Here is a 24,890-nt window from a genome sequence, read left to right as displayed (position 1 = left end):
ACCCCCGTTCATTCCAGACTCGAGAGTATGAACATCATCAGATGATGAGGCTGCAGAGAGACAAAAAATCGAGAGGAATTGCCATAAAACGGAAACCAAAAGAATCAATGGGAATCAACATAAAACGGAAATCACAAACCCTCTCTCGGGACTTGGATCAGAAAGAGCGACTCGAAGGTATCCTGGATAGCGTTTGCATACCTGGAAATATGAAAAGTTTTTTCAATCAAATTTACAGGTAGAGAACAAGACTTACTGCTTTTCTTACATCAAACAAGAATAGGAGGGGAACAAAAAAGGGCAAATGCACCAAAATTCCTAGTTGCTCCTTAATGTACATCAAAAATTCCAAAGTTCACATTAAACAATTTCTGAGTGGTCCTAAAACCAGTTCAAGAGCATTACTTACGATTATCGCACCAAAATGTTGAGAAACTGACAAATCCAATTAGATTAAAACAGGGGATTTTCCTATTACCTCAAGTAAGGTTTTGGAAATATCTGGAAATTTTCTATCATTCACACGCAACACATCTGACCAATAATTCATATCAGGAGACAGGATTGATTTAGATTATTTTATCTGACTTTTAGCTTGAGTCTTGGTGCTTGACAGATTCAAATACCAACTTACATAACTACTTAATAAGATATTGTCAAAATATCACAATTGTACTGAACTTCAACTGAGTTTTAGTTTTGCTCCTAAAAGGGTGAAGCCACAATCCCCTTACACTTTAATAACATTCACTTCTAAAGACACAAATTTTGTTCAAAGCTGTCTTAAAAATTAGAAAACACATACAAGAGCCCAACCTCTGCATGAAGTTGGAGAAAAACCTATTTTGTGCGAAATTAAGCCTTTCAGTATTTAGTAACTTACTGTCGTTTGTTCACGTCTAAGTAAATCACAAAATGCTGACCTTACCTTAGATGAACATAAATCTACTCCGGTTTGGAACAGAAACATCCCGCTTTGTGAATTGTTTCTTAGATGATCCACATTCAAAGACAGAATGGAAATAAGATGCCTTAATCAATACCCAGGTCTCGATAGGCTTTTGCTTCTCACAAGTTGAGCAAATATATTTTTACTCACCGCAGCGATGTCAGCCTTTGAAATATTCGGTGGGACACTCCTCATATATAGGGACAGGGTTTTGTGGGACTCCCGTGCTTCTTGCTCTGTATCCTTGCTTTCGTCAATTTCCGTTGACTCGTTCCTTTTGTCCCCTACACTCTCACTTTGCTGCTTAGCAACCTCCAGCTAGATGGTAAAACAATTTGACATCACATCAGAATGTGACAAACAGGTTGTATATAGTATAGTATAGAGTAAGAAGGAATCTTCACGAGTGAGCGTTAAGAAAAGGCAGAGAGACCCTAAGTGTTATTCCGAACTATTAGCCACTTCAAAGAAAGGGCAATTTTAAAAGATTTATAGCAAATCCAAACAAGAAGAACGATAAAACTAACAAGTGTCAATTAAAATGACCCACAAATTCTCTTAGCATCATTTACACCTCTAAGAACAAACTTCTCGGTTTTTTGGAACGACAAACGCGATCCAAAGTAACGAAGGACAAATCGGCTTACAATACAAGTGAAAAGCCACTTTATCCTTCACATTAACCAATTGGATCCTCTCAGCCCATTAAACTGTTATTTCAAATGCTCCTCATAGCTTCTATCTTGTGTAATGTATCCTTGTAGAATATTCATCATAGGAAGCTTAAAGCGTTCTAAGGAAGAGGTACCACCGAGGGGAAAGAGTCTGGGAATCTTCCGAAAGGGAGCTTGAGTTGCTGGGTGTTTTAACTCCCCTACCCAAAAACACACTTTTGCGAAGAACTTCGACAATATTTCTACCTGTTCCTCCGCCTTCTCCTCTACGTCTTCTTCATCCTCGTCTGATTCAGACTCTGAATCAGAATCTGAGTCGTCATTTCCTTCGCCACCCAATTCCGACACAAAAGCACCAAGCCCCTTCCGTTTCTTTTTGTCCCAGTCTCGCTTCCCAGACTTCGCTTCCTTTTCATGCACATCCTTCTTCTCTTTGCCAGATTCACCTTCTGACGGTGCAGCGCTAATTTCCTTTTTCTCCTCTAAAAAAGACTTCTTCACTTAATATATTTTGTAATGCATAGTTTGATATCAGATAAAAATTTGCATGATTAAATTCTTCCCTCTAACTCAACTTTCTTGTATACTCTTTTCTGCACTTCTAGATTCCTCTTTATACTGAAAAACCATTTCCTCCTGTATCCGATAAGTCTAGCACACCCTTAATGTTCTCACCACACATTGAATGGAACAGATTTTATTTACTTTTTCTAAGATAATCCGTACGAGTTGTTAAAAACTACAGATAACATAACCTGACGGCCTACCCAAGTGTCCCAAATATATGCTAAACGTCCTTTTTAATTACTGTCAAATCTTCATAAATTTGCGTGCTTCCTTGAGAACTTTCTTTTAAACACTAGGCTACCGTAAAACTTCTATTTTAAACTGAGCCAACCATATCGAAGATTCAATTCAGTTGAAGATGAGGAATCTTTTGAAAAAAACCTGTTTTCTAGGCGAATAATACTCCGGATGAAGAGCTTCTTATTTAGGACCTGCGTTGAACCGATAAGCTATGATTCTGTAGCAGGATAACGAACGCGCTTTGGAACTGTGGCAATTTCAGGCAATACCTCTTATACATTTGTCACAAAAGTTAATAAATTAAGCTACAAATTGATGCTACAAAAGTACCTTTTATTTGATAAATAGCGGCAGGGTATAAATCGAGCCTTGAAATCGTTACCTGGCAGTTATTGCGACAGAAAGCAAAAACCAGGATTAATAGCAGGATACTTTTGGCGGAGACAGTAAACACCCGTGTATAAGACCTAGTGGATTAAGAACCTACTGGCTGAAATTATGAAGTTAGACCCCCATTTTATAAGAACCAATCAAGCCTGAAACTTACCTGGAATAGGTTCTTATTTGTAGGGATCCCCAAACTGCATAAAAACTCTAATTGCTTAGTCATTAAAATATATATACAAATGCGGTTTTAAATTCAAATTCTGAATTTCAATGTTTCTCAGATACCAAGCTAAAATGCTTCTCATTCATCATTTCACTTAAATTCAAGTATTTGGTGGACTCCTTTTTGCTCAACTTTCTCAACACCTGATGTAGGTAGTTGGGATTGTCACTAATAGGTTTGCAATTCACTGGAATTTCAAGATCTTTAGCCCCAGTAAACACATCAAAATGCGTGAGGTTGGAATTGGAACAAAAGATTGAAGTTTGAATAGGAACAAAAGAAATCTATGAAAGCCTGACATCAAATAAGAACCAATTTAAGAACCCAAACAGTTTAATTTTCTAGCAAATACCCAATATACACTTACAAGACAAAAGTATTTGGACGACGAATAACAAAATGGCGGCCCCGAAACTAGCATTCTAACATTGCTGAACAAATCTTGCTGTTTTGGCGGCATTCTAGAAATAGTGTCAGCAAAAACGCAATTCCTAACAAATTCAATGTCAAAATGTCAAATGGCGGCTGTCTAGAATCCTTTTTTATAATAATTTTAATATATGTTTATTTTTACAATTGGGTCAAAATGCAATCGAAAATTTCAGACAACAATCTCGTTATTCTCCACTGATTAACAAAATTTTGCTTTGAGGCGATCGTCCAAATAATTTTTTCATGTAATTGTATAAGAACCTAGCCAGACTGACCTGCAAAATTGTAGGTTTTTATACGCGGGTGGTTACTGTATAGAAGCTAATGGAATGAGCAGGCATAATTCCATCAGAAATTCATTATCAACGTTTTTCTATTGCAAGACATAAAGGCTGTTTTAATCATAGAATTTATACGTTGATTGTATGTTTTTAAACATATTCTGTGAACAGCATATCACGTATATATCGATCTAAACTATATTTTAATTCTAAATAACAACTTACCATCATTTTCCACCACTTCATGGTTCGCGTCAAGGTTGTTGCTGTTTTCTTTGTCTCGCTTGCGTTCGCTCTCGTTTCCACTATCATCAGATATATTCCTTCCTTCGCTTTCGGCCTTGGACTCATATTGGTCCACTCCTGGTGGACCTGGGTCTGCTTCTCCCTCATCTTCAGGTTCATCCCGAGACGACTTCACTGTTTCAACTAAATACAAGCAATTATCACCAAACATGAAATCAGATCTTGGTATTAAATGCAGGATTGTTTTAGTGCAAAGGCCATTTGTGGATATAAGGAATGTACAGTGTACAAGTGAAATACTATTGGGTGTTAACAGGCGTTTGCAAAAGTGTTATATCAGGTTAGTGCTATTGTATGAATGCAAGTCATGGAGAATTAGCAAGAACATGGAAAAGCTTGCAGCGGTAAAAATGTGGTTTTGGAGAAGACACGAGGATCTTATGGGTAGAAAAGATGACGAATGGAGAAGCTTTTGACAAGATTGGAATGAAAAGACAGCAGTTGAACGCTATCAGGAAGAGGCAATGGGGTTTCACTGAGCATGAGTTGAGAAGAGAAGGGAAATAGAAAGGGATATTATCGAGGCTGAAATGGCTGTAAACGAGCAAGAGGAAGACTAAGATTGGAAATGTTAGACTGGGCAATGAAAATTTTTCGTGTTAGAGACGGAAAACAACTAGTCAAGATTGCAAGAGACAGGAGTAGATGGAAGGAGGGCGAAACACCACGATATGTTTCCAGCATTAAATGCAATGACACAACCAATTACAAGACTACTAGGGAAATTAAACAATGAAATTGGAAAAAAGACTCTTTGTATATCGCAAAAAGAAAATTTGTCAGGCATATAGAATAAAATATCCAGTTACTACTGCAAAATTTTTCAAATTTAAAATAGACGATATCCTACCCGTTCCATTCTCATTTTCCTCTTCAACTTTATTGAAGTCCACAGGGTCTTCTCCTGGAGGGCGTGGTTCAGCCTCGGATTCGGATTCAGATGAGTGGTCATTACCCTTATCTTGCGATTCTGGCGGGGGTTTTGAAGGCAGTGGAACTTTCGAAGGAGACAATGGCTCATCTTCTACAAAATTAAGACAATGGCTCATCTTCTACAAAATTAAGACAATGGCTCATCTTCTACAAAATTAAGACAATGGCTCATCCACTATCAAACAAAGACAATGGCTCGCCCCCTATCAAAAAGGGCAATTACTTATCACATAAAAAAATCAATAACTCTCTTCTTGTTTTTGACTGACTAGCAGAGAACGATCATACACTCTGTAGCGGACACCTGGCAATTGTTCGAGGAAAAAAGCCTTGCTTTAAAAATTTTAAGAAGACATCATCACATACAAGAGACAAAGAACACAAATAATCTGTAGTCTCACACATTAAACAAAAAAATCAAAGTAAACGACGCTAACTCCTGCAGTTCACATCCAGAAATCTCGATTTTTTAAACAAAATTGACGATTTAACCAAACACCAAGTTTGTTTATTTCAAGCGTGGAAAGAAAGCGTTTGCATTACCGATTATAACAAAATGTGCGTATTTTGAACACTAAGCAAAAATTAATAAGCATCAAATTAATTTATTGCATTAAAAATTAATTGCATTAAAATAACTGATAACCTTCGTTTTCGATTTGCTCCTGCTTAGATTCAGCCTCTTTCGATTCTTTCGGCTCTTCAGCAGAAGAGTCTTTGCCATCATCAGAGTTTGACTTTTTGTCATCAAGGTCATCTGATGCTCCTTCTTCAAGTCGTATTGCGACTGAAAAGACAAAAACAAAATTATAAATTATAATATATATATTATATATAGATTATATATTATAAATTATAAATAAAATTATAAAAACAAATTAGAACCTTTAATGGTACTACACATATTAATTGTTCTATATTAGTCGATACTTGTTCTATATAAGATTTCTTATAAAAGGTATGAGCGCTGTGGTAAGGGGCTTGAGGGGTCAAGAAACAGAGATACATCATTTCAAAACTCTAACAAATCCGGGATAAAAAACAACAAAGAAAATTTTTTGAGAGCTTTGAATTATCGTTGAAAGGTTGGCGTAAGATCGTTAAAAACTTTGATATGGTCTTAAAATTGGAAAAACCACAGAACATACATACACAAGCAATAAGAAAACGGTACCATAAAAGCAAAAGTATCGAAATAAACGTGATCAGAAGACTGTATGGCAAAGATTTGGACAATGAAGCAACGTTTTGGTAACATTCTAGTACAATGCTCATGAGGCCTAGGAATCGGGAAAAAGGGTGACTGGGGTCCCTGGCAAGCTTGATAAATATAATATGTATACACTTCAGTTTTTAGAAAAGAACGGTTGAAAATTACTATTCTCTTTTGAGCTAACAGAAGATAAGATAACGAAAGCTTCAATAAGTAATATAATACCCCGACGACTCTTTATTTTTATATTGACCATGTATCTTTGCACAATACTTTAAACATCAAGTCATGATAAAAATAAAGTTATACCTGAGTCCAGCAGTTTCATAATCGCGTCCGAGTGGCCACCATCAAGTGTGATATCACCCATTTGCCCAGATTCGAGCATATCAAGAAATATCTGCAGCCTCTTTTTGACAGCATTACGCTTCTCTTTCGCTTGATTCTTAGAGTCAATCGGGTGGTATTTATTTTTAAACCTTGTAAGAAATGAGTGCAAATTAATAACAATTTCTTTTTGAAAGACTCTTAAAAAGATTTCCTAGTTGACTTCTATTCATAATTTACTTGTGTTTTCATAAAATACAAAAAATAAATCGATGTCTAGCTGAAAAAATTCGAGCATTGTTGTTCTGGGATATCTTGCTTTCAATATTTCTCGGCGAAATCCATAATCGAAACATTCACCAACAGTTTTATAAATTTATTTGCGATTACTTGATATCTCCTTCACACGTATGTCAATTAGTAAATTTGAACACGTGTTATTAAAGGCAACAGGCTAAGGACCCAAAGGGGTGTTACCCTCTGCTACTCCCTTCCCAACGAATCCTTGTATTTGAGATTTTTGTTTCCCTTCCCCAATTAAAGTTCCTTTAAGATACAATTGTAAAACCATTGCCTAAAAACAATGTAATCTTGTCTTCAAAAATTTTTTTGCATTTAAACGATGTTTCGCATTTGACAGCCACTTGTTAGGAATAGAATAAGAACGGAGAAGAGCAAACACCCCTTTGTTTAACGCATAGTGTCACGAAATAGAAGAAATTCTAAAAGAAAGACAAAATCTGAACAGCTAAAAATAAATAACTTGATATCCTATATGAAATGCAAAATATTGTGAAGCTTGATATCTTCCCTGGACTGCTACACCCACTTACTTGCTGATCAAAATTGGGCGTCATAAAAAACTCAGATCCAGAAATGACATAGAGAGTGAGCCTGATCCAACAGGCAGGTTTTATAAGGCCAATTTTCATTCAAACTACATAATTTAAGGGTTAGACCCTTCATGCAAATTTGGGGCCGAAATTGTCATCTCTGGTCGTGCCAATGTAATCCAGGCATTTCATTAAGCTCATGACAAAGGAAAGGAGAACAAAATTAGCAAAATTTGAAATAAAAGACAATTTATAAAAGGATTCTATAAAATTAAAACTATGAAAGACATGCATAACTTATGGAGTTGGATTTATGGAACATTGGTACACTACTTCAAACGTAAAAAATTGTCTTGAATACAGATTTTAGTCTTTTTTTATTCTAAAATATCACCCATGTGGAGTTCTGGATGTTTTGAAAATGAAAAATTGTGTATATTTTAAATGATTCATCAGTTAGCTGATAAAAAATTATGGAGAACAGCTAGGGTGGTTGAGGCACAGTATGTATAAAACATAAACAGGTGCAGCAAAGGTGTAATTTGGTGCCTGTGCTACAGTCCCTGATTAAGTTATCTATATAAGTTATCTATAAAACTTTCCTGCTTTCATGATGCATTTTAATGTTAAATAGTTGAATATGATTTTAGCATGAAATACTACATAAAAGAATTTAGCTATGTGGACTTTTCTGTGCAATGTTATAGTTTATTTTTAGTATTCCAAAGAAAAATTCATCATTTGTTATTGAAGATAAGATCCAGCCATCAACAAGACTTCCATTGAGACTACCAAAAACCTATAAATAACGAAAATCTGGACACTTCATCAGACACTCCAAAAAAGATACATAACTTTTTTGCAGCAATGCAGAAAGAATCAGTGGCAGTAAATGTATGAATAAATAGTTAAATGCATACCATTCTTCATCTTTGTGTGTCACAAAGAAATCACTGAGCTGTGTTCTTTTAAATTCAGTCTTGTATTCTTGAAACCTTCTGACAGCCTCCATTTCATCTATATTTTCTTCCTGGGCAATTAAAAAGCTCTTGAATGTCATCATTTTTGGAGGTTGAGAGCTTTTGAAATCACCACCAGACTCAGAAATTCTAAAATCAATTTTAGAAAATAAAGAAAATCAGACGATGCCATGATCATGCAAAGTTGTGCCAAAATTTTGTGTGACTATTCTTAAAAGCAAATGCTGAATCAGCAACAGATATAAATCTAGTTGCAGAAAACTGAAAGATGTAAAATATACTTTGCAAGTGTTTACCATTTCTTACAAGATTCTTGGAACTTGATTCTAAGAACAGAGGTCTGTGAACCAGATAATTCATTTACATTTACAAATTTATTGCATAATTTTCAAGAATAAGCTAATGAATATCTGCCTGTTATAAAACAGACTAATTAAGAGTTGTAAACCATTTTCACTCAAAATTCTAATGTCTGATATTACCAGTAAGAGCTTTGGCTTACATAGAAATATTTTCAGTCTTTGAGGTAACTAGCCATGTTACTTTGAGCTAATTAAATATTTTATCAATAAAATACTTTTGGCAGGTCTTGTCTAAATGTATAGGTCTCAACAATTTAATTTCTCAGATGTCATAGTTATGCTGGATATTTACATGTTTATGAAGTAAGCAAAATTTTGAAATAAGTGCTTTATAACCAGCATGACACTTTTAGCAGTTAAAGCTGAGTTGAGTACTGCATAAAGGCAAGTGATAAAACATTCTGATATTTATAAAACTAGCCTGAATGAAAAAGTGGAAACTTAAAAACTAGAGCATTTTCATCCAACACACCTCATAGCCTAAACATTGGATAATGGTAAGCAGAAATTTTAGTTTAAGTAACAAGGTGAACAGAAATTTACTTCCATTGGAACCAAAGAAGTGTCAGAGTAAGAATCATATATTTGACTTGTTTCTGGATAAAAAAAATAGCAGATAAACTCTATATTTCAATAAATAGGTGATCAAAACGGAAAAATAAAAAAGAATAAGCCTTTAAAACAGATAAAATAGAAGGTAAGCATGCATGTTCATACCCTTGCTTGCCAGAATCACCACTCTGGTGCTGCATGAGGGGGCCTCTTCCACCACTCCACAATCCTGGGGAAGGCATCACTCCAGAGCTGAAATTCTTCTCATATGAAGAATCCCTTTGGGATAAAAACATGCCTTGAAATAGGTTAATTAAAACTGAAAACTTTCTGATGGCAAGGTCTCAGCAAAACAACTTCCAAAAAAAATTTTTAGGATTCGATATATAAAAAGAATTTTTGACAAAAACCTTTTGACCAAATATTTTTGCATGACACATCAAAATGTGTGCTAATACAAACAGCCATTTTATGTTCATCAACCGTAGGGACCCAACTATATATGGGTAGTAGAAAAACTGGGGGAAACTAGCATCGAAAAAGTTAAAGCTTTCCTTGCATATTGCCTGGAAAGAAGAAGCAGTCGTGCTCTCATTGCTTTCTCTTTAAATTAACTCCTTTGATCTCTTTATTTTCCTGTGGTGACAGGGACATTTTTGCTGTGTTTAAGATATCTGATTAAAAATGTATGTTGCACGTGGTACTTCATCCAAAATAACAGTAATATAGTTCGCAAATAAATTGATTAACAGAATGAAGTTAAAATAGTTTGATTGTTAAAAACACGACGTTTCGAGCATTCACTCATTGTCAAGTGGTTAGAAAAGAAACAGGCCAAGCAAAGAGAAGGCGAGATTTGATAAATAGAAAAGAATGTGAGATGCGACGAAACCAAAAACAGAATAGGGGAAGGAGAGGAAAATAAGAAAAGAGTAGAAAATAGATAGAAAAAGAAATAATTGAAGGAAATTAAAGATTTTATTAAGAACATTAGGATAAAGATTCTCCAAAGTCTTCTGTTTTGTGGTATCTTGTGGTACATGCAATAAGCCAAAGATGTACATGTTGGCAGTAGAATGACGCTTGAATTGGATACGCTCTGTATCGCTTTTGCAGAGTCAAACCATTCCAATGTGAATGTGAAAAAGGAATCATATCGGATCACTTTTGAGCTCGTGTGAAACCATGAATCCGATACGGTTTTGCTCCAGAACCTCTGTTTTGAAAAGGCAGCTTCGTTTTCGGGGTTTTATAAAACAGTTTGGCACTCTTTTTAAGACACAAAAAGACAGTGGATCACAGTTAAACAATAAATATGCTCCTTGCGATGATGATGAGCTTCACAAGATTAATGCAAAGGAAAATTAGATTGTTTGGAAATTGATTTCAAAATACTTCTTCAAAACAAAACAGCGTATCAGATACGTCACATCCAAATAATGCATTTTATTAGAAAAAGAGCAGAACAACGGACAACATTCCACATTGCTATGCAACTGCTTCAAGAGAATGGATTGTTCGAAGCAGAGTTGAAGCATAGCGTCACAGTGTGAACAGGAGTGAATCCGATATGAAATGAATCCGGTCTCGTGTGAACAGACCTTAATATTCGTAACAGATTGGGTCAGTGAATCCGATATGAAATGAATCTGGTATCATGTGAACAGCGCCTTAAACTGCCCATCTCCACCAAGTTTCATGCTGGTATCACATTTTGCACAATTGGGCTATCTATATGTGCTAACTGCCCTGGTTAATATTAGGCTTTATGCTCTTATTATGACATATAGCGAGACACAACTACTTCGTATTTGTTGCTACCTGCAACGTTTTTAGTGTTCTTTTGTGAGATGGATTATGTTAGCAACATTTCTCAAGTGTTCTCTACAGTGGTTGCTTATTTGACGGGAGGTTTCGCTGATGTTACATATTTGAGGAACTATTTGCCATTGCTTGGAAATTGAAAATTACAGTGAAATTAACTGCATAAATCTTTGGACACTTGCCATGAAAATTTGATAGAGGTAGAGTAGTAGAGGGCTGTGTTCTTGGTGAAAAAATATCACCCAAAGTCAATTCTACGTGGATGATTGGAAATCGCTCTGAGTACAGTTTTCATATCAGAAGAAAAGAGGTACGTCCATAAACTCAAGGACATCAATTAAGATAAGAAACTTACATCTGACAGTTGGATTGCATATAACAATACTTAATGTGATATGAGAGAAATCAAGATAAAATAAGGAACTAAGATAGTCTAACTAAAACCCCTCGATTTACATCCCTTTTCGCATCCCAATTTTTGATGGAACGGGCTCTGTTGTCCGAAACAAAACCACCTTTGAGAAGAGCAAGCATTGACGAGGCAAATGAGCTGTTGCTCTTACATTTCTATAATGTATTAGTACGGTTTCCAGCCACATTAGCATGAATTAGGCATGTTTTTAAAAAATTTTGATGGCTATTTAACAATCCTGAGAAGTTTTAAGACATGGCGACCTAGTGTATGCCTCACAATAAATAGAAAAAGCAAAAGATTTATAAACCGTTTGCAGCTCAATATTAAGTTTCATTGAAAAATTGAAATAAAAGACATCATCTAAAGGCAATAAAAAGATACTGAAGTGGCTTGAGCTTTCTGTCAATCAATTATTATTGGCCAATCAGTAAACATGTGAATTATAAAAAAGCTTATTGATTGGCTAATTTTGAATGACAAATGGCTTAAGCCCTTTTTTGCCTTCGATTGATTTGAAGCTTTCTTAGATGGACATCAGATTTTCCAGTACAGGGATTGAAAGAGGTGTCCTACGGTATAAATACTTTGGCAAAGCATTTTGTGCAGAAGACAGAAGCCAAAAATATAGCATTCTCAACATAAAGTTTAGTTATTTTCGAACTCAATACCATCTCAACATTAAAAGCTCATAAACAGGGGTTTAATGTGTGTGATCGCATGCACAGGCATAGACACACACATGGCACCAATAATGCAAGCGATTGATCCCACACATTAGTTACATATTTGACCATTGCTTTTGCCCTATATAAAAACTATATAAAATTGTTTTCTTCAACAAAATATTTAAGTTTTGTTTTTTATAAGCTGAGCAACATTGGATAATTCTTTGAATAGTGCCTATTTTGTCTTCCTTGCAATTTCAGTTGCTTTTCAGGTTTCATTCCTTCTATATTAGAAACTTGAAACCCTGTTTACACTATTCTGTGCCAGTTCGGATCTGTGACAAAATGTTCGCTGCTTGCCCTTTCATTTACACTAGCAATCTGTAACTGAAACAATTTTGCTCTGCAAAACGGAATAGCGGTTCGGCCCTGCTATATGAAAGCGAACAAATCTTGTACTGTTACGGCTCTGTTTTCTAATGAGACAGTGTAAACAGGTTCTATAATCGCCAGATATAAGGAGTGAATGGCTTGCATGAAACAAATAATGCAAGGTTTACCATGCACGTTGATTTCCTAATGACCAAGACTGCATTAATACATAGTCAATATATTGCATGTTGAGTCCCTTTTTAAAATAATTATATAATTGATAATGCTAGGCATTGATCCACAAAATATTCCAGGAAAGATGTTTATGGTGCAAATTCGCTATCAAATACACCCTGAGGACGTAAATAAGTAAATTATAATCGAATAGACATAATATTATGGGCACATATAAGACACCTACTAGTGGATTTCACTTAAAAAATTATTACGTTATCTACACTGTAAATAGCTTATAGATTGCATGGCTTGGCTAGAAATGATAGGTTCTATGGGTACTCTAAATTTTTATTAGTATATACTTAACGTCTGGCATATCTAGTCAAAAGGATTTGGATAACTCAAAATAAGAAGTCGTGTTATTTCTCGTAACACTATACTCACCAGTCCCTTCGATTTCGCTTCAATGGTGGACTAATTTGTCCATCACCACCTTCACTATCCCTTCTTGGTCTTCCATAATATTGTCCACCTCTCTTCCGATCCCAGCCTTGGTCTCTCCCGCCACTCCAGCTGTCTCGTCCTCTTCTATCTCCCCAATCACGGCGATCTCTGTATTCCCCCCGAGGCCGTCGTTGCTCGTATTCACTTCTTTCACCTCTAAACTTATCTCGGACTCTTCTCCTATCATATTCATCGTCGCTGTCACCCATCTTGTAGAAAGTTAACTGTGAATGTTACGAAGAAGTTTCGAATTGTATCCTAATGGCGCCCGAGATGGCCAACAACGTGAAACGCTTGCATAAAGACATAACAACAACAACAACTTCAAATGTGTGTTGGAGGAATTCAATTCAGTTCAATTCAAATTTTGACCGTACTTTATATCCCAAAATGTATATATTATATTATATCATTATTATAAAAAGGCAAAATGAGTTGAATGTGTTTCAAATTGGCCAAGATATGGCCAAATAAGCACGGGTACTTTCCCAATCAAACCTCTGTAATTTGGTCTTGGCTCATACTTTTATAAACAAGGCCAGAATAACAGTAATGCCCACCTCCCGCCAAGTGCTTTGCAATTTACAATGTATAATATGCAAAGTTATTTTGTCAACTAAAATACATACGTTGATGGTTTTGGACACTTGAAAAACTCATGCAAAGATCTATGGAGCAAAGTGCACCGACTTTTTCAACAGTGCCATGGTAGATGGCTCCGTGTCTACAAAATTGAACTGATAGTCAATAATAGAAACAGAAACAGTAACAAAGTAAAAAAAGGTAAAGGAAAGAAAGATCTGTTCTACAGTTCTTTAGATCGACACTCGCATTAAATTTTGCAATTAAAAAATCGCTTGATTTAAAAAGGGTTTGAATCATTATAATAATCATAAATCGCTGAAATGCATAATCATTACCCTATAGTCATTACAATATTGCAACAGACGATCAAATGATATTATATCATACAAAAATTACTGTTTAGCAGTCTGTCATAAAATGCTCGATGCCGTATAAGGAGTGCTATACACGTTCAGGACAGGTGTCTGATAATCGTATTAAGCGTGAAACTCGGAGTAGCAACCATGGGTTCCGACAAAGGTTGAAAAGTGGGAGGCCAAGGGAAAATTTAACACCCATAACAAAAGATTTTGAAAAAAACTCTATTGTTTTGCAAAAAAGTGGGGGGGGCCAAGGCCCCCCGGCCCCCCCTCGTCGGAGGCCCTGAAATCGCGTTATATAATATCATAAATATAATATCATAAACATTAGAATAATTCTAATACGAATACAAAAAGAATATTGCACCTTGCCAAGTCAACATAAATTTCACAAGTGTTTGTAGGGGTTCTCATCAGGAATTCCCATTCTCTCAATGGGGATTATGCCCGCCATTTCAATAGCTTTTGCCATCATCCATATCCCACGATTTTTGCAAAGTTCACCGTAGCAAATGAAAAATGAAGTTATCTTGCTTGCCTTGCACCATTAGTTCCAGGATAAATTACAAAGTGGACGAAATAGGGCCGGATGAACATAATGAACAAAACAAGGACATCAATTATGATTGTTGATTATGATGAAAGTATGACCGAGGACAATATGATATTATTGAGGATGATGAGGATGTTTTGTAACGGCTAAATGAATTTAGTTGACAAGGTATGATACTGTTAAACTTAGTAGCCATCTCCTACGTGTTCCTTTATATGCTTCATGGTTGTAAGAAAGACATTCCATTGTCAAATAACGAAAAGCTTTCCTGTGATTTTTCTATAGTCCAAAAACTTCGAACAGTAAAAGTTTTTTAAAACAAGAATTTCGGACGGTACACATTTCGGACGCTACTAATGTCCGAAAATATCAACGCTCGAAATTTGTTGCCGTTTAATGTATAAAATTATCGGTACTTGCTTGGTGGTCTTATGTAAATAGCTGTTGGCAGTTTTTTGGCAGAACATCAATAGAAGTTTAAACAAAAATATAATGCAAGAGTAGTTTTGCCTTTCTTCCAGCAAAAAGGGCCTTACGCGTAGAAAAGGCAAATAGTTTATTTATTGAACTAATAACTAGTATTCCAGTCCTCCGCTACAAGTTGGAATAAATTAGATTTCAGCCTTATGCAGTAGAAGCAGTTCACATATACACTCAGATTAATTAAAAACAAAAGGCAATGATCCAGTAAATACGAAAGCTTACAATGCCAAAGAAAGCAGATGAATTATGGGGAATAAGATGATCGAAATTGTAGAAGAGGCAAGGTGTCTGGAAGTCACTTTAGACAACAAACTGAAATGGATATTCAAGTCAACGATGCTGCAGCTTCCATGAATGTCAAATTTAGACAAATGAAATGCTTCACATCACTATCACCACATTTGTGAACAAATGCTTGACTTATGAAATATATTATAGCAGAGGTCCTAGAATTCTAAACTATTTAATACAACAAAAATTATTATCAAGAAAATGAAAGATACAGATCAGATTCAAGCTTAAAGACCAAACGTAGCAATAGAAAAATCAATGACGTGATCTATCCAAAATTCTAGAGACTTATTTCTGACAGTCATCAATCATAAACTATAGGAGAAACGATTATTTTTAAGAACACTTTGATTCATTTTATTTCTAGCTAAGTATCACTTCCAATATTCATCTCAATCGCAAACAACAGATGCTGCTTCATTGCCTTGCATTTTTGAAATATCACTCGTGTATGTACGTGGGTTATTTTGATATTGTAGTCCTAATATTGATCTATTGTTACTTTGAACTCAATGGTGCTTTACAATAATTAACCATATTCCATAAACACTCACCCGATAGAGGCCTCGACATTAATGGCTCTTGTGCAACCGGCACGCTTTGCGACTATAATTCAAAAGACCGGTGTGATACTAAAATCTGCGTGGCAAACAAGTCTGCGTGGGCCCACTCCAAATCATCTAATTTGCATAACAGAGGCCGCCCTGCATGCAACCCACGCGAGCGCTAATTTGGAGCCTGTACTTAAGATCTGCTAGAATTTTTGACTTCATTCAATCTTTTTTTTGAAGAAACACACAGTAGAAACACATTATTTACATACAGTAGCTATTAGATTCAACGAACGTCTACATATGAATTCGCATATGCTTTAATTATTTGATTAAGTTTAAACACTGGGACTACATTTTGCAAGCCTATTGGTTACTTTTAAAATTTAATTTCAGAAAAAAATTCTAGGTACCGGTATAATTTTTGCAAAATAATAACCAAAATAATAATAACAAATTGTCAGCAACCTCGAAATAGGTAAAAATAACACTCAAAAGACATTGAAATGCTAATACAAAGAAAATCAAATATACAGTTGATTAAATAGTTGTTGAAAGACCAGTGTCAGAGAAAGCTTGGTTTCTTCTTCGCATCCTCTGCCCTGTCGACAAGGCTTTTCCATGCTTTTTCCACTATCTTCTGAGTGAATTCTGGTTCCCAAAGAGTGCTTATGACGACATGAGATCTACTAATGCGATCAGCACTTTTCATTTGCGATTCAATGCGAACTCGAGCTTGAGTATCGTTGAACCCATCTCTTTCGATGATTCTTTTCACAGCCTCTCCCACAGGCACTGAGGTTACCCACACTTCGTTAACCAAATTGTCCCAACCTGCTTCAAGAAGAACAGCGGCCTCTATAACACAAACTTTTATACCATCTTCAGTCATTTTTCTTAGCTTTTCTTGAACCATACTTGCAATTTCTGGCCAGACGATTTCATTAAGACGGTCCAACTTTTTTCTGTCACTAAAAACAATAGAGCCTAAAGCCCTACGATTGACGGTGTTATCTTCATTCAAAATGCTCTCTCCAAACTCGTCAATAAGTTTTTCATAAGCACGTGCTCCAGGCAAATAAGCCTGGTGTCCTAATTTGTCGCAATTGATCGCAGAGGCACCGAGTTTTTGCAGCCTCCGTGTGACAGAAGATTTGCCACTGGCAATACCCCCTGTCAGACCAATGACATATGGTTTATTCCTTGGGAGCAATTTAGGTTCCTTCCTCAAAAGCCCTAGCTCTCTTATTCGCTCTCCACTTGAGCTAAGCTTATTTTGTGATTGCAAATCAACAGCTAGGTCAGAATTGTCACCATCAAGCATATCAATGGCAAAGATCTCAAGTGGGTGCAAGTCATTGCTTTTGCGAGTATCATTCACATATTGCCCGCCTTTGATAGTCTCTTGACTAATAACAAGCAACTGCAGGTCATCGTCAGTTCCTGAGGGACCAGCTGGCTCTTCAATCGCAACAACCTTCTTCACAAGTCCTAAAAAGAGAAAAAAATGTACTTTCAAGCAAAGCTAGAACAGAAAAAACAACAGGAAGTCTTTAGAATGATACTTCATTGTTGAGAACCTGCACTTACGTTTAAAAGGTATTGGGACAAACTTCAAAATTTCGAAAACATTTTATGGAACAAAGTTGGAAACACTTTTTAAAAATCTTTGTCATTAAAAAAGTACGGCAGCTGTTTCCACAAAATTTTAGCAAGACATTGTTGATGTTTCGATGCCTTTTATGTAAGCCAAATAGATTACAAAACATCAACCATAAAATTTCTAAAGGCTTTGGGACGTAAGCATGGGAGTTCTAAAGAAAAATCAAGAACAGAGTTACGAGAAACGCTTGCAAATTGCTTTCTGCGAAAAAAGCATGATAGGATTCCGTGAAATCGCATTAATTGTTGGCTGCTCAATGAGTGCAGCTTTTGTGGTGTGTAAAAATTTTTTCCTTAAAAAAGAGCAAAAACTTTACCATGGGTAAGCAGATATAATAGAATTGCAAATTTACCAACAGAAATGAACTTTTCTTTTGTTAGCTCATGTTAGCTCAAACATTTTAGGTCCTTTCCAAATAAAAGGATATAAGAAAAGTCGATTCAGCAGCAAATGCAAACAATGTCAAAATAACAATTGCTCTCTATTATAAAAATTATGGTGGAGGACGAGTGAACTGGGATAACATGGGTGCAAAAACTTTACTTTGATGTCATTCGCTTCTATATCTGTCATTTCAATCCAATATTGGCCATCATTGTTGCTAAGCAAATACAGGGATGATTTGATACTTGCAAAGTTAGAACAATTTTTTGTGATTTGTTTCCAACAAAATAACATTTCTGCTCAAATTTGTCTTCTTCTGAGACATACTTAATCTTTATTGCGTTAGAGGAGGATGGCATAAACTGATGATGACGTCTGGTTCTAGGTTCTTCTTGTCAAGTAGAACCTACAGGCCAGTGAAGTTCTGACACACTTAATATCGCTTGATTGAGCACAAACAAATTTAGTTTCTTTAATTTAATTTTTGACTAAATTCAAGCATCTTTTTGGCAGTGAAGATTTCAACATCAATGGGAAGTTGTTGGCTTTCCTTTGCAGTTATTCTTTTCACCATTCCTCCAATCCCATCACTGGGTGATTTCCAATGGCTTGCTGCAAGAAATTCCAAACAAAGTCCACAGAAAAATGTGCAGCACAAACATCTGAAAAAGTATTGGAATTTTTCCAAGGAAGGTTTCATTTCCTTCTTTATGCATGCCATTGTTTCCTGTAGCAATTTGTAAACAAAACTGACATCATGTTCCAAATCATCAGACAATATGCAGATCAAAGATTCATCGAGGGCATCATTCGTTCTGAAGTTTACTACAAAAGAGTGGAGTGAGTACTGACATTTATTCTAGTTGGCATTCCTAGATCTCATCTTGCACTATAAAAGAATGGTTCTCTGCAAATTCATCTAGGACAATTGCTTCATGTTGCCTAATTGTTTCTTTGAGTTGTCCCAGGTAGCTTGATTGTGTCCAAGCAATAAAAAGGCGAGAAGTGCTTTTTATCTAAGCCTTTCACTACAAGCATCAATGAACTCCCTCGGAGTAAGTTTCATTAATGCTAAGTCAGTTCAATAAGTTGTTGTCCTCTGTCTGAACTCAATCTCAACATCTTCAACATTCGTCACTACCTTCCTGGCGCCCTAAATCTAGATCATATGCATATTTCTTTACCATATGTTGATTAAAAAACTCCTCAACTGGCTCACTGCCTGAGCAACTTTTACAATAATACTTAGCATCAGCTTAACATTTTATAACATAGCAGAGGTACAGACTTAATGTGTTCTGCAAAGATTGAAAAGGTCATTTAGGTTGAAAAATGGCAAACCTTGAAAATCCATTTTCATGTTTTGGGTGTCTTAATTTGTATGCAGTATAAAGTTACTCTAAGTTGCACAAGAGCAACCTTTTGATAGATGTTGATTGTCTTGACAATGACATAATCTTTCTTGCTAGGAAGCTGTCTAGAAAATACATCATGACAATGGAATGATTGCATTGCGTCTATTATTTCCTCAGATAGTCTCAGTTGCTTGTGAAATAAGGGTATTCTGATATTCCTTTCTGTATGCACAAAAATCGTTTTCTCTCTGAATAGTACTCTTTGAAACAGAGAAAACATATGACTGTAACTTTTCTTATTCACCAAGAGTTAGGGACAAAAGACAAAATCTGCAGCCTCTGTCTTCTGTTGGAAATTCTCAGCTTCTCCTTCATGCAGTGGACAAGGTAATCCAAATCAACTGTTTTAGATTGGGTTTCTGCATCAATATTTTTTCTGACCTTTGGTCCAAATTCAGTTTAATCAATCTCCAGGACAGAGGCAAGTTGACAGGAGACATCATGCTCCATTTGCTGTAGATTTCTTTTTCCCAGGCTTTTGAGTATAAAGTCACTGAATGAACCTCCAGGGGGACAAGTCAAGCTCACACAAGTGACTCCCTTGTTGTGTCTCATTGTATCTCATCTCTTATAGAAATCTTCTGGCGTTTTTGTTACCTGAGATCTACATTGTGGACAGAGCTTTTGACAAGATTTACAAAAAGATCATTATTGCACAACTTTTTGCAGCTTTCACAGCAATTGGACAAGCAATGTATGAAGAGACACAAACAATATAGCAGTGGAGAAGCAACAAAGAACAGAGCAAAACATGAAATACAGAAGGATACAAGTGTTTTGACTTGATCTCATCATTCAAGCAATGCTTTATATAAAACAGAACCATATTCTGTTGACTAGAGACAGGTATTGTCAACATATTGCTTTGAAAAATAGACTTATATGTTTCTGAGGGCTTATAGGGTTCTTTTATAATCCTTGTAGCAGGAAACACAGTTTCCAGTGTGGCACATTTAAATATTGGTAGTGCTATTTGAGAAAAATGTTAGTCACTAGGGACTTTGCAGGGCCAATATGCAAAACTTGTAAATGGAAAATTTGAGACGGCAACAGTTTTCATGTATTGCAGGCACACAACAGGTTTCCAGTCTGTACCATGTGGGTAATCTTACACCCACATTGAAATTTTTCCATGAAAAGGTTTAAGCCAAGAATCTGGGGCATTGCGTTTTGGCCCATTTTAGGAAAGACTTAAAAATAGTGATAAAGCAATTTCCCTAACCTGGTTTCATATCTTCAATTAAATCTTCCACATTCCCAATTCGATAGTCAACAGGTTCAATCAACTCTTCAAGAATCTTCCCTTCTAAAAGTGGCCCATCTGCTACACCAACAGTAAGTTTCTTTTCAGCACATAAGGCAGCAGTGCCGATCAGTATTTTGTGGCCATTGTGAATTCTGTCAAATGTACCACCGATCACAACCCCAGGATAGGTGTTAAACTTTCTTTGAGTGTCATCAAGTATTTGTCCTTCCGGTGGGTCATTTTGTATATCTGCATGAACTTTCAGGTCATCCCCTGCATGAACGTATTTCAAATGGAAACGTCCGTTGTGGAAAACATACCTGGAACTCACAACATGCTCAAACTCCATCAGATTTCTTATTGAAGAAGTATTGCCGATGCAGAGCTCAATAGGTCGGGAAGTCGATCTTGGTACAGATCCGAGTCCTGCGGGGGGCAGCAAAACCCGAACATCGATTCCTGCACATAACTCTGCGGCATTTTTGTAAACTTCAGACATAAAATTGTAAAATTCTCTAATATTTAACACGTTGCCTCCAGATCGTGTCCCGGTTGGAAGAGAAGCCGGCTGTGCAAGGGATGTTGTTAACAAATCGACATACAAAGTCTTGTTCACGCATTTTGCAGCCTCTGTTAAAATTTTCTGTAGGAAAGTCAATTTAGGGCGATATGTAAGAACCAATACTCCACTTTTGAACAATGTGGTCATTTTTGAGTCATAAACTTTCACATACACGACGCACCGGCCTCTAACACCATTTGCATGAAAACATTAGTCTCTTGGTTTTACCTCGATTTCAAAGTGAGGGCAAGAGAAGTTGCTGCTGGAGAATGGGTTGGATATCATGCCATGTCATCTCACCCCGCCCGGGTGACAATAGCCCCCAGCCTCTGGACTATGTATGAGCTCACTCACGTCATGTCTCTTGCTTTTTGATTGGAGGGGTATGAGGGGCCAAAGGCCCCTTAATAATAATAATAATATATCTCGCCAAATCTCCGTTTCGGAGCAGTTACTGTGGCACAAACACAGAATTGCCAGGAAAGACGTCATGTGCAGTATAGTACCACAGGCTAATTTTAACTTAAGTTTGAAAAAGTTCAACCAATCTCTCGATTTCTGTCAGGCCTTTTGCTTTGCTTTTTAGAATTTGTTCCATTCCTGGAAGGTGAATTTTTCGCATTGCCATAAATGTTCTAAGTTTTCTTCATGTAATCCACACCTTTTGCAACTTATATTATCATATTTTCCTTTGTAATTAGCTTTTAAATCGGTCATGTGTAGTTTCAATTTTAGTAACGTTGGTCCCTTTTTATGTTTTATATATTCTTTTATTCCAAAATTGCCTTTCTTATGAACCTCATCTTTGTTTTATTGCTATTCTTAACTTGCTGCTCTATCTTCTTTATGATTTTGCTTTTTAATATTTTTTTCCAATATTTCCTTGATAGATCTGAAATTTGTTTTTCTGAGCATTGTATATTTAGTTCAATCAAGTCATTCATTATTTCATAATACCAACCATTTCTTAGGTTAAGCTGCTTATGTTCTTGGTATACTTGTTTTGTCCTTGGTATACTTGATCCCTTGATAATGGCCTCTTGTAATTATCAGATTCATTTGACTGTAGTTCCTTATTCATACGATATTTCTCAAAACTTGCCAGGGGTTAGCCCATTTTCAAGATGGGTTTTCAAGAGCCTATTTAAAGTCCTCTTTCATTAAAACCTGCCATATTCCTTATTTTTTCTTCCGGCGTCCCTGGATCCAACCACGTAGCTGTAGATGTCGGATAGGGTGGGCAAACTCGAACAAGAACAAAATTACATAAAAACCCCTCATTTAGGCTGTAAAATGTATCGTCAAAATAATTGAGGAGAGAGGCCTAAGTACTGATCCCTGTGGTGCTTCTTGTTCTGGTTCATAACAACAGGTGTAAGTTCATTTTACTTGGATTCTTTGCTTTCTGAAACATTCTTGCATAAGTAAAAGAAAATAATTTTCTACTCTATAAGAATGTAGTTTTGTTAAAAGACGATTCTTTGCTCGAAAGTCAAACGTTTTTGGTAAATCTATTGAAATGGCACCAGTATATCAAAACTATTTCAAATGCTTAAAAGCTGTATCTTGCCAGACGAATGTCTACAACAAATAGGGGGAGTGTCTACAGACGAATGAAAAACGTTTTCGCGGACAATATGGATGGAGGTTACCGTAATGGCAGTGGTTTGGATCGTGGGCTGCAGAACCAATGATCCCGTGTTCGAATCCCTAACACGACCAAATTTTCACTTAGAGTGAAGCAAGGATGCGGTAAGAAGATCTTTTACTGGCCTAAATTGAAGCTATGAATTCTTAATAGAATTATTGTATATTTAGCAAATAAACATGCGTATGCTAACAATTCACCAGGTTAATCTTACGTGCAACATCAAACATTTATTAGTTATATCAAAATCAACCCAGTGCCAACGTTTGTGACATTGTTTATGACATTGTCTGTGACAAACGCTTAACTGCTGCCATTAACCCTCCTTCGTTTATTTTCACGAGTATTCGGGCTCCAATTCTGATGACTTTCAATCTAATTCTTATGTTTAACAGGCACCAAAATGAAACCAGGGATTGGATAAATATTGTACCATCTATATGTGTAAAGATGAGAGATACTAAATAGATGGTAGGCTGTGCTCCAGACCCCGAACTTGAAAGTGGAGAAGGCAGATCAAAATCTCACGCATTGGAGAAGCAAGAAACAACAGAAATCACAATACTATTTAACAAAGAATAATAAGGACAAATAACGGAACATAGGCTTCACAGTTATGGGAGGTTGGGTAAAAAACACAATATATGTAGGTATTAGTCAGAGGAGCAAAACAAAGCGACGACGAGAATCAAATGTTGTGTAATATAATTTTAGAATATATTGAAATTAAAGAAAATTAATATTTTGCCCGGTATACACGAATGTAGACACTGAAAATAGGGGGGGGGGGGGGGGTTGTGGTGGCGTTAGCACAACGAGTGCATTTACGAGCATTTACTAGAAATGAGTTTTTTGGAGTAGAATATTGTTTTACAAATGTACACTGAAATTGAATAGAAATTAGTGGTAAATATATCTTAATACTCTCTTCTTTTTACTGGGTGCTACAGTATAGAGGGGACCTAAAAACAATGGGGTATCGTTTAGATGGAGCGTTGAAAAGAGGTGTAAAATGAAAAGTTTTCAGGAGCAGATTCTCCTTACAATACTGAACTCAGAGATTCCTTACAATCATGAACGTTTCCAGGAAGTTTCAAGTTTATGTAGTACACTCCCCTCACGAAAGTATCCGGACAGTATCGAATTTACATAGTTGCAAATGTGTTTCGAGAAAAATTTTGCTAAAGCTGTGTTATTGCTATGTAATCAAACATTGTGACGATTATTTTGCTAAAATTGTTGTAGTAACTGAAAAGAAGGAATTCGCTTAAATAGCAGCTGAAAGGGCCGCGGAAAAGGGGGCGATTGGTTGGCAAATTGCCCTAGGGCCTTGGGGCTCTGGGGGCCTACTATAGAATTGCATTCCATTTTAAAAATAGAATAAATAAAACGTAGCAAAAATTTACTTAAAATAGTAAAAAGTTATAAACGATTGAAAGAAGTGACTAAAAGAAGTATTCTGCGATGCATTATGAGGTAAAATGAAGGGCGTGGTCGCAAAAAATTCAGCCTGATCTGCTCGCAGGGGTTTGCGGCATTACTCAATTGCATCAAATATGAATAAGAAAATTGAAACTTCACATTATGTTGGTTAATGTTGCAAGGAAAGTTAAAAGTAATACAGAATTAGAAAAGAGAAAAGCTACATATGACGTTTATTGTGTTTGATCAGCCAACCATTGCCACCAACAAAAGCCATATCTTTTCCAAACGCATTTGCAAAATGGGAGAGTTTTCCCGAATTCTGAAGTGTGTAGTCAGCAAAAATGTTCCCGGGGGTAAAGCCCCGGACCCTCTGCTGTCGGACTCCTCTTTGCCCCTCCTATCTTCTAACCCTGGCTACGCCACTGGTCTGGAACACAAGCTACCTGTACCTGCGCATCATGTTCATTTTATTTATACTTATAAGAACCAAACATTATTTCTTCAACACA

General features: G+C 36.2%; 2 protein-coding genes across 3 annotated transcripts in view; both read right to left on the bottom strand.

Moving 5' to 3' along the window:
* The window catches only part of LOC135689883 (serrate RNA effector molecule homolog), a 33,596-nt gene extending 20,076 nt beyond the window's left edge, over positions 1-13,520 (bottom strand). The window contains exons 1-10 of one of the 2 annotated variants that reach the window (XM_089116206.1): positions 13,157-13,520; positions 9,425-9,538; positions 8,286-8,474; positions 6,515-6,684; positions 5,639-5,779; positions 4,910-5,083; positions 3,979-4,182; positions 1,870-2,105; positions 1,100-1,267; positions 140-201 (exon numbers count right to left, since the gene is read on the bottom strand). In XM_089116206.1, the coding sequence (XP_088972332.1) occupies positions 140-201; positions 1,100-1,267; positions 1,870-2,105; positions 3,979-4,182; positions 4,910-5,083; positions 5,639-5,779; positions 6,515-6,684; positions 8,286-8,474; positions 9,425-9,538; positions 13,157-13,425 (1,727 nt within the window). In that variant the 5' untranslated portion in view covers positions 13,426-13,520. Of the gene's footprint in view, positions 1-139; positions 202-1,099; positions 1,268-1,869; positions 2,106-3,978; positions 4,183-4,909; positions 5,084-5,638; positions 5,780-6,514; positions 6,685-7,365; positions 8,154-8,285; positions 8,475-9,424; positions 9,539-13,156 lie in introns of those variants that run through there. The other variant, XM_089116207.1, reaches the window with a different exon arrangement.
* A 958-nt stretch (positions 13,521-14,478) lies between these two features.
* Positions 14,479-21,539, bottom strand: LOC135689980 (bifunctional coenzyme A synthase). Its single transcript, XM_065207360.2, has 2 exons — positions 20,723-21,539; positions 14,479-17,529 (listed from the first exon to the last, which is right to left on the bottom strand). Exons 1-2 carry the CDS (start codon positions 21,453-21,455, stop codon positions 16,604-16,606), a joined length of 1,659 nt encoding a protein of 552 aa, XP_065063432.2. The 5' UTR covers positions 21,456-21,539; the 3' UTR covers positions 14,479-16,603.
* Positions 21,540-24,890: the final 3,351 nt, after the last annotated feature.

Source organism: Rhopilema esculentum, chromosome 5, assembly GCF_057945365.1.
Source record: "Rhopilema esculentum isolate cy_ngs chromosome 5, ASM5794536v1, whole genome shotgun sequence".
Lineage (NCBI taxonomy): Eukaryota > Metazoa > Cnidaria > Scyphozoa > Rhizostomeae > Rhizostomatidae > Rhopilema > Rhopilema esculentum.
This window is presented reverse-complemented; position numbering and strand designations above follow the sequence as displayed.

Coding starts and splice junctions, on each gene's coding strand:
- LOC135689980 (XM_065207360.2), bottom strand. CDS start 21,455: ATGACCACATTGTTCAAAAGTGGAGTATTGGTTCTTACATATCGCCCT. Junction 17,530..20,722: donor AATTGAAGATATGAAACCAG/GTTAGGGAAATT, acceptor TTCTCTTTTTAG/GACTTGTGAAGAAGGTTGTT.